This window comes from Callospermophilus lateralis, chromosome X (assembly GCF_048772815.1).
Source record: "Callospermophilus lateralis isolate mCalLat2 chromosome X, mCalLat2.hap1, whole genome shotgun sequence".
NCBI lineage: Eukaryota > Metazoa > Chordata > Mammalia > Rodentia > Sciuridae > Callospermophilus > Callospermophilus lateralis.
The window spans coordinates 82,652,423-82,671,328 of NC_135325.1; the positions used below are offsets into that span (position 1 = coordinate 82,652,423).

General features: G+C 33.1%; 1 protein-coding gene across 1 annotated transcript; it reads left to right on the forward strand.

Moving 5' to 3' along the window:
* Positions 1-15,794: 15,794 nt before the first annotated feature.
* Positions 15,795-16,164, forward strand: LOC143403396 (small ubiquitin-related modifier 1). Its single transcript, XM_077106470.1, has one exon. It carries the CDS (start codon positions 15,847-15,849, stop codon positions 16,162-16,164), a length of 318 nt encoding a protein of 105 aa, XP_076962585.1. The 5' UTR covers positions 15,795-15,846.
* The last annotated feature ends 2,742 nt before the right edge of the window (positions 16,165-18,906 follow it).

The following is an 18,906-nucleotide window of genomic DNA, read 5'->3' on the forward strand; positions in this document are numbered from 1 at the left end:
TATTCTTAACATCCTACATTAGTGTTTTGCATTTGTCATAACGAACCAATATTGACAAATTATTATTAACTGAAGTGTATTCTTCATTCAGATTTCCCCTGATGTCCTTTTTCTATCCTAGAATCCCATCCAGGTTACCACAGTATATTTAGTCATCATCTCTCCCATAGGCTCCTCTTGGCTGTGAGAATTTCTTAGACTTTACTTGTTTTTGATGACCTTCACACTTTTGAGAACAATGATCATGTATTTAATGCCCCACAGGTTGGATTTGCTTTATTTTCTTCTTGTAGTTATACAGGTGTTACATGTTTTGGGAAAAAAAAATCACAAAGGTAAAAATGTCATTCCATCATATAAAGGGTACAAACTATTCAATATTATTTACCACTGATGATGTTAAACTTGTTCACCTGGCTGAGGTAGTACTTGTCATTTTTCTCCTTGGAAAAGTTGCTATATCATTTCTCCCTTTCCAAACTACTTTTTGGAATAGTCACTATTGGCAGTACACACTTATGCTCCACCTCCTTGATAATAGTAGCTACAAAAATCATGTCTAATTCTAACACATAGGATATTTTACACTCCTTTATTTATCTATTCCATTTATTTATATCAATATAGATGCATAAATATTTATTGTATAATTTGAATTATAATGCAGTACTATTTCACATTTTGTTGCTCAAATAGTTCCTGCTTTGACAATTGGGAGCTTTATCAATTGGCTCCTGTATTCATTTGACATATTCCATCATTGTATTGTGTGGGGTTTTTGTTTTTAGTACTTTCTGGCACTAAAAGATGTTCCAGCCTTATCTTGCATATTTTCTGCCCTGTTCCTGGAATCAGCCATTTCTTCAAGAAGCCCTGGTAACTTTTGTTGGAAAATGGTATTTTAAAAGCAAGATCTAAACTAGGCACCATGATGCATGCTTGTAATCCCAGCTACTCAGAAGGCTGAGGCAGGAGAATCACAAGTTCAAGGCCAGCCTGGACAACTTAAGGAGACTCCCCCATCTCAAGATAAAGAATAGCAAGAACTGGGGATGTAATTCAGTGATAAAGTACCCCTGTGTTCAATCCCCATTACAGAAGAAAAATAAAAGCAAGGTATGAGTGCTTGGCATAACCATTGCTGTAGAGATATCATTGCTTCTAGGCTGTTTCTGTTAACAGAATGAGCAAATATATATGTATATAGTAACCCATGTGTGTGTGTGTGTGTGTGTACCTCTATGTTTACACAGAAAACATACAGAAAATTTTAAATATTTCTCTATATAACCGTCTGTGTTTATATGAATCTAAATATAAGTTTATAATGGTATTTCTACAGCAATCCATTACTACATGGATCGTACTAAGCTCCTTTATCTTTAACCTTCCAGTTAAAGAAACCTGTCTCCTACTCTCCATCATGTTTTTTGTTAATTATTCAATTTCAGTGTTCATGCATAACAGTTTCCAAATTGTTTCCCTTGTGGAAACAACTTTACCACCTAGAATAAAATGTTACGTATTGTTTCTTTTGCCTTTAGTCTTACAGATGCTACTCATTTCCAAATTTACATGTCAGTATATTATTCCCCAATTCCTTTCAGTGAGATTGTTGATACATTTGTAAGACGTTTAGATTCTTTTGTCACATTCTACATTTGGGGGTTCCTATTATAAATGATCTTTATTTGTTCATTGCAGTATTGGGGACTGAACCCAGGGCCTCAGACATGCTAGGAAATCTCTACTGAAATATACATCCCAGCCCTTTTATTTTTTATTATTTTGAGGCAGGATTTTTCCAAGTTGCCCAGTCTGACCTCAAATTTGGGATCTTCCACCTCAGCTTCCTAAGTAGCTGTGATTACAGATGTGAGCCCCACACTCATAAATGGTATTTTAAAATTTCAAATTCCAACTGTTTTTTTTTTTTTTTTTGGCTAGTATATAGGAAAGCAATTGACTTGTATATTAACCTTTATCCTGGAAACTTGAAGCCAGGGGTTTGTCAGTTCTTTGGCATTTCCCATCATCTTCATAGAAACAGTTCTATTTCCTTCTGATCTATTTATATATGTTTTATTTCCAATTTTCTTATTACACTAGCTGGGAATTACAGTATTATGTTTAATTGGAGCAATGAAAAAGGACACCAATGCCTCCCTTATACCTAATTTTAAGTTGAAGAGCATCACTTTCTCACCATTAATTTTGATGTTAGACATAGTTTTTTGGAGATGTTTTTATCACATTGAGGAACCTCCTTTCTAATTCTATTTTGTTGAGTGTTATTATCATGAATCTGTATTGAATTTTGTCAAATGCTTTGTCTTCATCAAGTGATGTGGTCATATCTTTTCATCTTTTATTCTATGATCACATTGTTTGATTTCCAAATGCCTAGCATAATTCTTATACATTTGAGTTGTCAGTATTTTGTTGAGGATTTTACATCTGTTTTCATGATACAGATTCATCTATAGTTTTCCTTTTTTGTAATGTTTTATCTGGCTTGGGAATTAAAGAAATGCTTGCCTCAAAGAATGGCTCTTTCTGCTTCTATTTTATGTAAGAAATTGTGGAGAATTGGTATTATTTAATTCTTAAATGTTTAGTAGGTTTCATTGTTGAAACTTATGGTCCCAGCAATTTCTATTTTGGAAGGTTATTAATTATTGATTAAATTTATTTGATAGCTAATAGTCTATTCAGGTGGTTTGCTTATCCTTTTGTGAGTTTTGGTAATCTGTGTCTTTCAAGGAATTGGTGAACTTAATATGTATTAACAAATGTATAAGCATAGAATTGTTCATAGTATTCCTTCATTATCCTCTTAATGTCCATGGAATCAGTAGTGATAACCCCCAATTTTTCTTTCTGATATAGTTATTTAGATTGTCTTCTTTTTTCTTGGATTGCCTGGGAAGAGATATATCGATTTTACTAATCTTTTTAAAGAACGAGTTTTTTGTTTCATTGCTTTCCTCTATTGTTTTTCTATTTGCAATTTCATTGATTTCTGTAATTGTCATTATATCTTATATTACTCTTCGAACTCTACTTTCCTGAGGTGAAAGCTTTGGTTATTGATTTTAGATCCTTCTTCTTTTCTTGTATATCCTTTTAAGCTAGAAATTATCCTGTAAGCACTGCTTTTGTTATATCCCACAAATTTGATATGTTTTAATTTAGTTCAGAATGCATTTACATTTCTCTTGGGAATTCTTCTTTCACTCATACTATGAAGAAGTTTGTTTCATTTTCAGACATTAAATGTTACTGATTTTTAGTAACATTGAGAGCATACTTTCTTGATTTCCTTTCTTTTTAATTTCTTATGGTGTATTTTAGGGCCTAGAACATGGTCTCTCTTGGTGGCAAATGTTCAATATAAGCTTGGTGGGGGGAATAGTGTTCTTCTGTTGGATGGAATATCCTATAAATTAGGCCAAGGGTCAATTAGATCAAGTTGATTGATAGTGTTGTTCAGATCAACTATATCCTTATTGATTTTCTGCCTACTTAATCTATCAGCTACTGACAGGGGGGTGTTGAAGTTGACTACTCTAATAATGGATTTGTGTATATCTTTTCAGTTGTATCAGGTTTTGCCTCACATATTTTGATACTCTGTTAGGTGTATACATGTTTGGGATTATGATGTGTTGTTGGAGAATTAATCCCATTATTATGTACTGTCCCTTTTTAACCCTAATACTTTTTGTTCTGATATCTTCTCATTCAAATATTATATAGGTACTCCAGTTTTCTTTTGAATGGTATAGTATGATATATCTTTCTCCATTATTTTATGTTTAACCTCCCAAGGTATTATATTTAAAGTGGGCTTCTTATAGACAACTTGTTGCTATTTATTTTTAGTACTGTGATCAAATCCAGAGCCTTGAACATATTAGGAATGTGCTTTATTACCAGTGAGCTACACACCACACCAGCCCTTGGGTCTTGTTTATTTTTTATCTACATTGACTATTTCTGGTTTTAATTTGTATATCTAGACATTCTCATTGAAAGTGATTCTTAATATATCTGGATTAATATCAACCATGTTTATAAATGTTTTCTGTTACCAGACATTTCTTCATCTATCTTCTCTGGTTTTAATTTATTTTTTGGAGAACCTGGGATTGAACTCAGGGGCACTTGACCATTCAGCCACATCCCCAGCCCAATTTTTAAAAATATTTCATTTGTTAATTTATTTATTTTTTATTGATTTTTTAATATACGACAGTGGAATGCATTATAATTCATATTGCACATATAGATTACATTTTTTCATATCTCTGGTTGTATATAAAGTATATTCACACCAATATGTGTCTTCATACATGTATTTTGGATAGTGATGTCCATCACATTCTACCATCATTTCTAACCCCATACCCCCTCTCTTCCCCTCCCACCCCTCTGCCCTATCTAGAGTTCATCTATTCCTCCTATGCCCCCCGTCCGTACCCCACTATGAATCAGCCTCCTTACATCAGAGAAAACATTCAGCATTTGTTTTTTGGGGATTGACTAACTTCACTTAGGATAATCTTCTCCAATGCCATCCATTTACCTGCAAATGCCATGATTTTATTCTCTTTTATTGCTGAGTAATATTCCATTGTGTATGTATGCCAAATTTTTTTTATCCATTCATCTACTGAAGGGCGTCTAGGTTTGTTCCACAGTTTAGCTATTGTGAATTGTGCTGCTATAAAGATTGATGTGGCTGTGTCCCTGTAGTATGCTGTTTTTAAGTCCTGTGGGTATAGACCAAGGATAGGGATAGCTGGGTCAAAGGGTGGTTCCATTCCCAGTTTTCCAAGGAATCTCCATGCTGCTTTCCATATTGGCTACACAAATTTGCAGTCCCACCAGTAATGTATGAATGTATCTTTTTTCCCACATTCTTGCCAACACTTACTGTTGTTTGTGTTCTTTATAGCTGCCATTCTGACAGGAGTTAGATGAAATCTTAGAGTAGTTTTGATTTGCATTTCTCTAATTGCTAGAGATGATAAACATTTTAAAATATTTTTATTTGTAGTTGGACACGATACCTCTATTTTATTTACTCATTTATTTTTTCATGTGGTGCTGAGGATCAAATCCAGTGCCTCACATGTGCTAGGCAAGCACTCTACCGCTGAGCCACAGCTCCAGCCCCAAGATGATGAACATTTTTTCATCTATTTGCTGATTGATTGTATATCCTCTTCTGAGAAGTGTCTGTTCAGCTGTTCAGGTCTTTGGCCCATTTATTGTTTAGGTTATGTGGTTTGTTTTTGTTTTTGGTGTTTAGCTTTTTGAGTTCTTTATATATCCTAGAGATTAGTGCTCTATCTGATGTGAGAGGGGTAAAGATTTGCTCCCAAGATGTAGGCTCTCTATTCACCTCACAGATTGTTTCTTTTGCTGAGAAAAAACTTTTTAGTTTGAGTCCATACCATTTATTGATTCTTGATTTTAATTCTTGCTCCACAGGAGTCTTGTTAAGGAAGTTGGGGCGTAATCATACATGATGGAGATTAGGGCCTACTTTTTCTTCTATTAGATGAAGGGTCTCTGGTTTAATTCCTAGGTCTTTTGCCTACTTTTAGTTGAGTTTTGTGCATGGTAAGAGATATGAGTTTAATTTCATTTTGTTGCATATGGATTTCCAGTTTTCCCAGCACCATTTGTTGAAGAGGCTATCTTTTCTCCAATGTATGTTTTTGGCACCTTTGTCTAATATAAGATAATTGTAATTTTGTGGGTTAGTCTCTGTGTCCTCTATTCTGTACCATTAGTCTACCAGTCTGTTTTGGTGCCAATGCCATGCTGGTTTTGTTACTATTGCTATGTAGTATAGTTTAAGGTCTGGTATACTGATGCCACCTGCTTCACTCTTCCTGCTAAGGATTGTTCTAGCTATTTTGGGTCTCTTATTTTTCAAGATAAATTTCATGATTACTTTCTCTATTTCTGTGAGAAATGCCATTGGGATTTTGATGGGAATTGCATTAAATCTGTACAGTGCTTTTGGTACTATGTTCATTTTGATAATATTAATTCTGCCCATCCAAGAGTAAGGTATATCTTTCCATCTTCTAAGGTCTTCTTTGATTTCTGTCTTTAGGGTTCTGTAGTTTTCATTGTATAGATATTTCACCTCTTTCATTAAGTTGATTCCCATCCAGCCCAATTTTATATTTTATTTAGAGACAGAATCTCACTGAGTTGCCTAGCACCTTGCTTTTGCTGGGGCTAGTTTTAAACTCATGATTCTCCTTCCTCAGCCTCCCAAGCCACTGGGGTTACAGGATTGTGCCATTGTGTCCTGCTTAATTGAGTATTTGCCATGATTCTGTTTTGTCTCCTCTCTTGATATCTCAATTTTATTCCTTTAAAAAATCTTTTAGTGATTTCTCTAATAATACTCTTCTGTTTAATCTGCTTGTAGTTCAGTTGACTTAATATAGAGTACTTGTCATGTCATTCTTTTCATACTCTATAATCACTCAATTCATTGTTGCTATTATTTCTTTAGATAGTTATCTTTTATATCAATTAAGAATAAGAATAACAAAATGTTACTTTGCTTTCATTTACTCCATTTCCAGTACTCTTCCATTCTTTATGTATATCTAATCATTGACCAATATTCTTTTTCTTCTGCCCAAAGGAAAAAAAATAACATTTCTTGAAGGGCAACTTTGTTGGTGTTGAATTTTATCAGTTTTTGTTTGGACGAGGAAGTCTTTATTTCCTCTTCACTTTTGAAGGATATTTTGCCAGATATAGAATTTTAGGTTGGTTTATTTTCTTTCAACTCTTTAAATATTTCACTCTACTCTTTTCTTGTGTGCATGGTTTATGGTGAGAATACTGCTGCAGTTCTTATCCTTGTTCCTTGCCAGGTAAGGTGGGTTTTTTCCTTTTTTTTTTTATATATGATTTTCTCTTCATCTTTGGTTTCAACAGTTAGGATATTATATGCCTACCTATAGGATTTTCCTTCTCTTCCTTCCTTCCTTTCTTTATTTTTTTCACATTGATTCTGCTTGTCCCCATATATGGTTTAGTGTCTCTTATTTTAGAAGCTCTCAGCCACTGTTATTTCAAATATTTCTTCTGCCTTGTTCTCTCTTCCTTTTTCTGGTATTTCAATTAAACATGCTATTTATTTTTAAATTGTTCCACAATTCTTGGATGTTCTAGTCTAGGTTTTTTTCATTCTTTTTTTTTGTATTTGCATTTCAGTTTGAAAAGTTTCTATTGACAAATCTTTAAACTTAATGATTTTTCCTCCTTGACTGTGCCCAATCTATTCATGAATGTTTCAAATGCATTTATCATTTCTGTTAGAGCTTTTTGATTTCTAGATTTTTTCCTTTTTTAAAATATTTTAGTTGTTTATTTATTATATAAACAAAAAGATAAAATAAATACCTTTATTTTATTTATTTGTTTATATGTGGTGCTGAGAATTGAACCCAGTACCTCACACATTCTAGGCAAGTGTTCTACCACTGAGCCACAAACTCAGTCCATGATTTCTATATCTAGATTTTTCTTTGGAGTCTTTATTGGAGTTTTCATCTCTCTGGCTACATTGCCTATCTATTCTTTTACGTTGTCTGCTTTTTTCATTAGTGCACGAATTATTTTAAATTCTTGGCTTATAAATTCAAACACTGTATCATATGTGAGTCTGGTTCCCAGGTTGCTTTATCCCTTCAGATCTTTTTGTCTTATCTTTTGTGGTGTCTTATTATTTTGTCATTAAAATCAGATGTGTCATATCAGATAATAGGAACTGAGGTAAATAGGCCTCTAGTGGAAGGATTATGTTAATCTGGCTAGGAGTTGGGTTTTGATTCCTTTTTGCTGTTGTTATAGGTGTTAGATTTTTCAGTGTTTTTGTTTCCCTTCTTGACTTTGGACTTTCCTAAGTAGTCTTCAGAGAGAGACTGAGTCATTTGCAGCTTTTTCCATTGTAATTAATATTATTACACTAGACCCTTGATAATATGGTGGTAAGATAAAAGATAAGGGGGGTATTCTATATATGTCCAGTTAAACTTCCATCTTAGTGGACTTATTTCTTTAACATAAGTTAAAGACCTTCACAAGGCTTTTTTTAAAACATATCCTAATCTCACTTTAGATGATACAGAAAGTCAGAGGGCAATGGATTGGGGTAACTAACAGTCCACCACAGCTCCAAGAAAAGACTCTCAAAAAAATCATTCCCTTAGAGTGTACACTTTTCTTATAAAGAAAGCTTTGAGGTACAGGGACAATGCCCTCTTGAATTATACAAGCTTATCTTCAAGTGTACCAGGAGTACCTTGGAGGCCACAGATATGGGTTTCAGTACCAATTGTGTCTTTTTTCCCTTCAAAATGGAGCCCAAAGTAGCTGACTCTTCCCCACCACCACGCACACAATTCATAAACTGGTAATGCAGATATAAGAAAGATAGTAATGCACATAGAAAGAACAGCAATAAAGCTGTCTAATATCATGGATTATTGAGTCAAACCAAGTTCCAATACTATTTCTACATTGTTCTATTTATGTCCTTAGGAGAGTTTATTACTTGAATTGCTTCAATCTTTATCATTTCAGATTTTTCTATCTGCTTGTTTTGTTTTGGGTGGTACTGGGGATTGAGGCCAGGGCCTTGCACATTCTAGGCAAGTGCATTGCTACTGAGCTACATCCCCATCAATTGGTTTTTAATTTTTTTACATATTGAGGGACTTTTATTTTCATTCATTTATTCATATGTGGTGCTGAGAATCAAACCCAGTGCCTCACACATGCTAGGAAAGTAAGGGCTCTACTACTGAACCACAACCCCAACACCCCCATCCATTTTTAATATTATTTTTGAGACAACATCCTGGTAATTTGCTCAGACTAACTATGAACATGCAACCTTCCTGCCTCAGCTTCCCTAGTAGCTGGGATTATAGATGTGAACTATTACACCCAGCTTTGTTCTATCAATTATTGATAGACATATGTTAATATCTCATGATGGTTGTGGATTTATTTCTCCTCATAGTTCTGCAATTTTAACATTTTATCATGAAGGCACACATTCAAAGTCACACATATACATAAAATATAGAGCTAAATTGTTTATTACATAATGAAAACCTGGATTACAACCACTCATATCAAGAAATAAAATAACATTAACACCCCAGAGATAGTACTGACATCCTCTCTCAATCATTCCAACTTCCTTCCCCACTAGAGATAATAATGATATTGAATTTTGTGTTAATCATTTCCTTAATTTTCTTTATATTTTATGACTTAGGCAGTATAGTTTAGTTTTATCAAATATTTAACTTCATATAATTGGAATTATATAGCACATATTTTTATGGATGGCATATTTTATTAAACAGCATGTGAATTGGACCAAATCTTTATGCCCTCTCCAAATTCATAAACTGAACTCCTAATTTCCAAGGTGATAGTGTTGGGAATCAGAGGCCTTTGGAAGGTGATTAGGTCATGAGAACATAGCCTCCATGAATGAGATTAGTGCCCTTATATTTAAAAAAGGACCCCAGAGAGATCCCTTAACCTTCTGACACATAAGGTTATAGTAAAAAGAGTGTCATTTATAAGGAAGTATGTTCTCACCAGGTATCAAACCTGTTAGCCTCTAATCTTGCATTTCCCAGCTTCAAAAACTATGAGAAATTAATTTTGGTTGTTTATAAGCCACTCAGTCCAGGTATTTTATTATAGCAGCCCAAGCTAAAACGCTACACTTATGATATTAATCCATGTTTATGTTAAGGTATTATGTTATTTTCATTGATGTGTAGTGTACTGTTAGTAAAAATAACACAGTTTATACTATTATTTTACTCTTTATGGACATTTGGGTTATTTCCAGTTTTAAATTTTATAAATAATGCTGACATATACATTGTCATTTATGTATCTTGGTTTATGTGTGTACATATTTCTGTTAGGAAGCTATTTATGAGTGGAGTTACATATTCAACTTTAATAGATGAAATCAAACTTTTTCAAAGTGCTTGTATCAATTTACACTCTTATCAGCAGTAACTATATTCTCATCATCACTTGTTATTTTAATTTCATTGATAACTAATGAAGTTGAGCACATTTTCATATATTTTTGATGATTTGAGTATCTTCATTTTTCAATTTTTTTAGTTGCAGATGGACACAATACCTTTACTTTATTTATTTATTTTATGTGGTGCTGAGGACCAAACCCAGTGTTTCACATGTGCTAGGCAAGCGCTCTACCACTGAGCCACAAACCCAGCCCAGTACCTTCATTTGTAGGGGTGGGGGATAGTGGGGTGCTCTACCACTGAGCTACATCCCCCAGTACTTTTTTTTTCCTAGTACCAGGAATTGAACCCAGGGGCACTCAACCACTGAACCACATCCCCAGCCCTATTTTGTATTTTATTTAGAGACAGGGTCTCATTGAGTTGCTTAAGGCCTTGCCATTTCTGAGGCTGCTTTGAACTTGTGATCCTCCTATCTCAGCCTCTTGAGCTGCTGGGATTACAGGCATGTGCCACGGCTCCTTTTTATTTTTGGTTTTAAGACAGGATCTCACTAGGTTGCCCAGGCTGGCCTTGAACTTGTGATCCTCCTGCCTCAGCCTACAGAGTAACTGGGATTCTGGTGTGCACCACCATGTCTGGCTGGATATCCTTAGTGATTATATTATTCTCATATGGTTTTTGTCCCACTATTGGCTTATATATGTTTCCACATTGCTTTATAGCAGTTTTTAATGTATATATTTTATATACATTATATAAATAGTTCACCCACTCTGTAGCATATTTTATTTACTCTCTCAATGGTGTCATTTGATTAATGGAAAATCTTACCTCAGCCAAATCAGAGTTCTCATTTTTTTCTGTTATAATCAACACATTTGTGTCCAATTTAAAAAGTCTCTTCCTACTTCATAATTATGAAGATTTTTATATTTTTTCTAGAGATTCATGTACAATTGACCAGAAGTGGGTTTCTGTGTATTGTATTGGTGTTTTCTCTCTAAAGATTTACATTCAGAAAGCTAGAGATACAGGAAAGCCATGGTGTAAGTTCTCAGCTCAAGCAATTAATCAAGAGAAGACCTCTCTAACTCAGGTTTTGTATTCTGTTCAGGTCTTTAATTGATTGGCTGAGACTCACCCACATTAAAGAAGGCAATCTATTTTAATTATTCAAATACTAATCTTATCCAGAACACCTCAAAATAATGTTTGCATAAACGTCTGAGCATCCTGTAGCCCAGTCAAGTTAACACATAATATTAACTACACTGTGACGTGAGGCAGGAGTCAAGATTTATATTTTCCACATGAGCATATAGTTTACTCAGTATTATTTGTTAAATAGTTATCCTCTTCCCCAATTTTATTATAAATCAAAGATCCATAATGCATGAATATGTTTCTGGTATCTATTCGATTCCATTGGTCTCTTTGGCTATCCTTGAATTAACATCACACTAAATTACTAGGACTTAATAATATGTATTGATATTTAGACTTTATATTAGTATTCATATTTGATGAACAAAGTCTTTCCAAATTAGTTTTTTCATTAATGTTTAGTCTATTCTTAACTTTTTGCATTTTTATATATACTTTAGAAACAGCTTATTAAGGTCCATGAAAGGCAGAACGGATTAAAGGAGAGTAGGAAGGAAGAGTTTTACTTAGGATTGTATTAAACATATGATTAGTTAGTTAATAGAAAATGCCATTTTCTTAATATTGAGTTATCCAGTCCATGACTATGGTATATCTTCCATTTAGTTAGGCATTCCATTTTTCTCAGTAATGTTTTTTACCATATAAGTTTTGAATATCATGTACTGGATTTAAAATTTCTATTTTGCAATTATTTTGCTGATTAAGAACTGCAATTGTTATAAATTTAAAAAAAGAACTGCAATTGGTCTATCCTGGAGAATTTTTCTTGTACTAATGAAAAGAATACAGATTCTGTAGCTGTGGAATGAAGTGTTCTGTAAATGTCTACTAGATATGATTTAATTTAAATTTTTTTTGGTTGATTTTCTGCCTGGATGATCTGTTCATTGTTGAAACTGGGGTGTTAAAGTCCCTAAAGAAATTAAGGTGCTAAATTTTATTGTATTAGAATCTAACTCTTCTTGTAGATCTAATAATATTGCTTTGTGTATTTGGGTGCTCCAGTGTTGGGCGCATATATATTTAACAATGGCTATATTGTGTGGATGAAATTCTCTCTTTTTCATTTCTCTTTTGTCTCTTTTACAATTTTTGACCTAAAGTCTATTTCATCTGTTGTAAGTATAGCCACTCCTGCTCACATTTGGTGTCTTTTGGCATAGAATATCTATTTCCATCTATTTGCGTTCAGTCTATTTGTGTCTGTACCAGTGAATTGAGTTTCTTATAGGCAGCAAATAATTGGGTCCTTGTTTTCTTCTTCTCTTTTTTTAAATCCACTCATCTATCTTCTAATTAGGGGATTTAATTCCTTTTTACATTCAAGGCTATTATTTTCGTGTAAGAACTTACTCTTGTGAAGAGAGAGCCTAGAGAATGGAAGAAAAATTTTTCCACCCACACCTCAGATAGAGCGTTAATCTCTAGAATATATAAAAAACTCAAAACATTAACACCAAAAACCCCCCACAAATAACCCAATCAATAAATGAGGAAAGGAATTGAACAGGCACTTTACAGAAAGACACATATGATTGGCCAACACATATATGAAAAAATGTTCAACATCTCTAGTCAATTAGAGAAATGCAAATTAAAACTACACTGAGATTTCATCTTACTCCAGTCAGAATGGCAATTATCAAGAATACAAGTAACAATAAATGTTGGCAAGGATGTGTGGGAAAAGCAACACTCATATATTGCTGGTGGGACTACAAATTGGTGCAACCACTGTGGAAAGCAGTATGGAGTTTCCTTAGAAAACTTGGAATGGAAACACCATTTGACCCAGTTATCCCACTCCTAGGTTTATACCCAAAGGACATAAAATCAGCATAACACAGTGACATAGCCACATCAATGTTTATAGCAGCTCAATTCACAATAGCTAAATTATTGAACCAGCCTAGGTGCCCTTCAACAGATGAATGGATAAAGAAAGTGTGGTATATATACACAATGAAATGTTACTCAGCCATAGAGAAGAATAAAATTGGACTGGGGTTGCGGCTCAGTGGTAGAGCGCTCGCCTTGCACGTGCAAGACCCTGGGTTGGATTCTCAGCACCACATAAAAATAAATAAGTGAAATAAAGGTATTGTGTCCAACTACAACTAAAAAATATTTTTAAAAGAACAAAATTATGGCATTTGCCAGGGCTTGGATCCCGGACGCTTGGCTGCTCAGAGCTGCGGGCGCTTTTGCTTTGCCCCGGGCAGAGAAGCTGAATGTGTAATCAGCAGTGGATTGTAAGTACCCGAGGCAAAGAAAGCTCAGTGCGCCCCGCCCCCCCCTTTTTTTTTGAATAATTTTTATACAGGCAGAGTTTGTGGATTGGGATTCAACTGGAGACTATCATGCTAAGTGAAATAAGCCAGTCCCCAAAACACAAAGGCTGAATGTTCTCTCTCATAGGTGGATGCTAACTCACAATAAGGGGAGTAGGAAAGAATAGAAGTACTTTGGATTAGACAAAGGAGAATTAAGGGAAGGAAGGGGAATGGGAATAGGAAAGATAGTAGAATGAATTGGATATTACTTTCCTATGTGCATATATGAATATGTGACTCATGTAATTCCACATCATGTACAACCAGAAGAATGGGAAGTTATACTCCATATATGTATAATGTGTCAAAATACATTCTACTGTCACGTATAACTAATAAGCACAAATTTTAAAAAAGAATTTACTCCTGTAATTTTGTTAATTATTTTCTGATTATTTTGTATATCCTTTATTCTTTTCTTCCCCATCTTTGTGTTTTGGTGGTTTTCTTGAGTGATAAGATTTGATTTCTTTCTCTTTGTTTGTCCCATTTGAGGTGATGAATATGCTAAATACACTGATGAAATAGTGTATACATATTTTCAAAGCATCGCTTTGTGTCCTACAAATTTGTACAATAATAATATGACAATTAAAATTTAAAAGACAGCAATAGTATTTAAGTATTCAATGACTCTTAAAGAAGAAAGAATAGATTCTGTTGAAATTAGTTTTGTAGTCTCCTTTTTACTTTTTCCAATTATTTGAAAACAAACTAATCCTTTTTTATCCTGATTGGATTGTGTTATACTTAATTATTAGATATTGGCATTGGCCATGCAATGTATAGGTTATGGAGCATTGAAAAACAGCTAATATTTCCTGTTGGCACTCTCTAATGACCTAAATGTGTCAATTTTTGTAATAATCCTATGAAATAGATTATGTTATTGTTTTCATTATAAATTGAGGGAACTGAGGTGCAGAAAGACTTTAGGCACCTTGTTCAAGGTCAAATCATTATTACATGGCAGAGCCAGGATCTCATTCAGATTGTTCCAGTGACCATAATAATGAATACATAATGCTTACATTTTTTCTAAATTAACTTTAGAATATGGTTTCTGTGTCATAAATTATATTTTCCCTTCAGCACCTGTGTTCTATAAGCAAATATTTGAATACTGTCATTTGGAGATTGGTGCTGATAAAACTAATATTTGCTTTTTTAAAAAAAAAATTGTTATATGCTCCATTTATACCAAATGTCCAGCAAGGCAAATCCAAGAGATAGAAAGTACATTAGTAGTTGCTAGAGCCTGATGGGGAGGAAATGGGATTTCACTGTTAAGCGCTACAGAACTTCTTTTCCTGGAGAGAAAAAAAAAAATTCTAAAATTAGATAGTGGTGTTGATTGCACAATCTTATGGATATACTAAAAACTATGGAATTGCACATCTTAAAAGGGTGGACTTCGTAAGTTGTGAATTATATCTCAAGCTATTTTTTTAAAAAATGAAATTGAAATTTTGTATATTGTTGTATCCTGAGCACTTAAACTCATTCATTGTAAAATACACATATAGATTCTTTTAGATTTCCTAAATTACAAAATCATCTTGTCTGTGTGGGACTGTTTAGTTTATTCCTTTCCAATACTTCCTTTCCTCTGTTTTGATTTCTTTTCTTTTACTTTCTATGACTTGCAGTATTTTGAAAAGATCTAGGGCTTCCTTGTCTTATTCTTAATTTCAAAGAGAAAGATTTCAATTCTCACCATTGAATTTGATGTTTTCTACGTGTGTTTTACAAATTTATTTTAATAAATCAAGGAAGTCTCTATTCCTATTTGATAATGGTTTATATTATGAATTCATGCTGAATATTAGTAAATTATATCTACTCATGTTTTGAGATAACCATATAAACTTTATTCTCTTAATATAATGAATTATATCAATTGATTTTCAAATTTTATATCTATCTTTCAACTCTTGAATACTTTAACTTGTTTGCAGTATATTATTCTTTTCATATATGGTAGAATTTTTTCTCATATAGGATTTTTTTTCAGCTATGTTAACAAGAAAGATTGGCCTGGGTTTTTCCTTTCCCATAATAGCCTTGTTAGGTTTTGATATTAAGGTTATACTGTACTCTTAAATGGCATTCAGAGTATTTCCTCTTCTATAATTCTCTAAAAGACTCTTTTAGATGAATACTATTTTCTTCCTTAGATGTATGTGTGGAAGGATTGTAAACCCCGGAGCCAGTTCTACCTACCCAAGGCCGCTGCTGTGCGGAGACCCCCAGGTGAAGCCACAGTCACCATGTCTGATCAGGAGGCAAAACCTTCAACTGAGGATTTGGGGGATAAGAAAGAAGGAGAATGCATTAAATACAAAGTAATTGGACAGGATAGCAGTGAGATTCACTTGAAAGTGAAAATGACAACACATCTCAAGAAACTCAAAGAATCATACTGTCAAAGACAGGGAGTTCCAATGAATTCACTCGGGTTTCTATTTGAAGGTCAGAGAATTGCTGATAATCATACTCCAAAAGAACTGGAAATGGAGGAAGAAGATGTGATTGAAGTTTATCAGGAACAAACCATTCAACGGTTTAGATATTCTTTTATTTTTTAATTTTCCCTTAATCATTTTTTATTTTAAAAAAATAGTTCTTTTGTAATATGGTGTTCAAATGGAATTGAAAACTGGCACCCATCTCTTTACAACATCTGGTAATTTGAATTCTAGTGCTCATTATTCATTATTGTTTGTTTTCATTGTGCTGAGTTTTTGGTGATCAAACCTCAGCTCCTTTCATATTGCCTCTCCTTTTAAAAAATTACACATCTTTACAGAGAGGCCACCTTTTTCAGGACTGTACATTTTCAGACTTTTGGTGGTAAATAAGATTGACCAATGTGACTGTCTATAATGACTTTCCAATTGGCCCTGAAGTTCTAGCATGTGACTGCTTCACTCCTGGACTGTGACTTTCAGTGAGAGATGGAAGTTTTTCAGAGAACTAAACTGTGGGAAAATGACCTTTCCTTAACCTGATGCTACTTTTAAAATCTGAGGGTCTGGACCAAAAGAGGAGGAATATCAGCTTTGGAGTCAAGACAAACAGACATGGGGAGAGTAAAAACTAACTCTAAAGATGGCTTCACTGAAGAGAAAACGTTTTAAAATTAAAAAAAAAATTCTTGTCAGAAGATCCTGGAAAAGTACTAATTTTCATTAGCAGTTAATAAAGTTATTTATGCAGAACTGTATACAACAGAACACTGCTACTTTTATTTTATTTGTACTTTTGGCCTGGGATATGTGTTTTAAATGGACATTGTCTGTACCAGCTTCATTAAAATAAACAATATTTGTAAAAACCTTTTAAAAAGATGTATGTGTAGAAGTATTCACTACAGAAGTTATCTGGGTCTGAAATTTTCTTGGTGGAAAACATCTTAAAAGATTTTAAATTTTGGATTTTTTCTTTTATATTTAAAGAATAAATAAGAATTTTAATTATTTGTGTTTCAATATTTATAAGATGCATATCATTAGAAATTCATATATTTATTTAAAATTTGAAATTATTGACATAAAATTATTTTTTATATATTTTTAAATCTGTAGGTTTTGAGGAAATACTTCAATTTTTGTTCCTGCCATTTATTATTTGTTCATTTTCATTTTATCACAGGCCAGACTATGTATTTCTTACTTTTATTATCATTTACTAAATAATCAACTTTAGTTTTGTTGATGTATTTTATTGTATGTCTGTTTTCTATTTCATTAAATTCTGCTTGTAGATTTATGTCTCCTTGCCTCTAATTCATTTGGTATAGATTGTTTTCTGTTTCCATATTCTGAAGCTAGTTGCCTGGGTCATTGATTTTCAGTGTTTCTTCTATTCTAATATGTGTACTTCATGTTATAAATTTCTCTCTAGGTATGATTCAGTTATAGTCCTCAAGCTTTTTTCTTTCAAATAATGTTTGATATGTAATTTTAATTACCCTTCACTGCAAACATTTTAAAATTTTTCATTGGACAAATTTGTTATTTAAATTCCAAACATTTTGTAATTATTTTTACTATTGATTCTTGCTTAATTACACTGTGACAAAGAAGTTACTCTATATTATTTCAGGGTTATTGTTTTTTTTTTTTGGGGGGGGGGGCAAGGACCAAACTTAGGACCTTGCATGTGCTAGGCAAGTGCTTTGCCACTGAGCTAAATTCTCAATCCCCTTATTTCAGTTTTTTTAATGAAATTTGTTAAGATTTATTTTATAACCTAGAATCTATTCAATTTTAGTAAATGATTTGCATTCATTTTAAACAAATATGCAGAGTGCTGTCATTGTTCAGTGTTTTAAATGTCACTGTAGGTCAAATTTACTCATGATTTTGTTCATTTAATTTGTATCTCTACTGATTTTTTCTTTTATCAGTTACAGAGAGAAGGGTGTTAACAATAATATAGAAAAGTTGTTTATCCTTGTAATTCTGGAAATTTTAAAAATTTTGTTTTGAGATCAAGTTAATAGATGCATAAAAATATTTAAATATTATAATGAAGTGACACTCCTTAACTCTTCTAATTCTGTTTGCTTTAAAGTTTATTTTATTATTAATATAACTCCAATGGCTTTATTTTGATTAGTCTTTCCATGTTATGATTTTTCTATATATTTACTTTCAATCTTCATGAATCTTCATCTTTCAGGTTTGTCTTTTTTTAATTTTCTTTTTTGGTATTGAGAATTGAACCTAGGGCCTTAGGATGTACATTCTCTGCCACTGAGCTACCTCACTAGTCCCTCAGGTTTGCCTTTTGTAAGGAGCATATAGTTGGGCTTTTTTTCCAGTCTAAAAATCTTTGTTTTTAATTTGTTACACGTAGACCATTTGCATTACTGTAATTATTGATAGTAATAGGTATAAATTGATCATTGTATCAAATTCCTTCTGTTTATCCCATATGATCCATATTAGTTTTCTTTCATATATAGGTGCTGGGAATTGAACCCAGGGGCAGTTTACCACTGAGTTACATCTCCAGTCCTTTTTTGGTAGCATCATTCATTCATTCAGCCAAGATTTGTTGAATTAAAGAATAGCTTGAAATATGTTAAGTTCAAAGATCAGGTCAAATTATTGGGGAAAGTAGTTTGGAAAATGTCCTGCCAAAGTAGTGTTTTTGGAACACCAATGTGAAGCACTTTTTCATAACATGATGCAAATCATATCCAGTTTTGCTGCATAATTATTATAATAATAACATCCACATTAATTACAACAATTTTCTATCCATGAAATTCACTTTATCATCTCAAAACTCTATGGAAAAAGTTAAGTTATAATTAAATA

Bases quoted from the DNA above. Each gene is read 5' to 3' on its own strand.
- LOC143403396 (XM_077106470.1), top strand. From the start codon at position 15,847: ATGTCTGATCAGGAGGCAAAACCTTCAACTGAGGATTTGGGGGATAAG.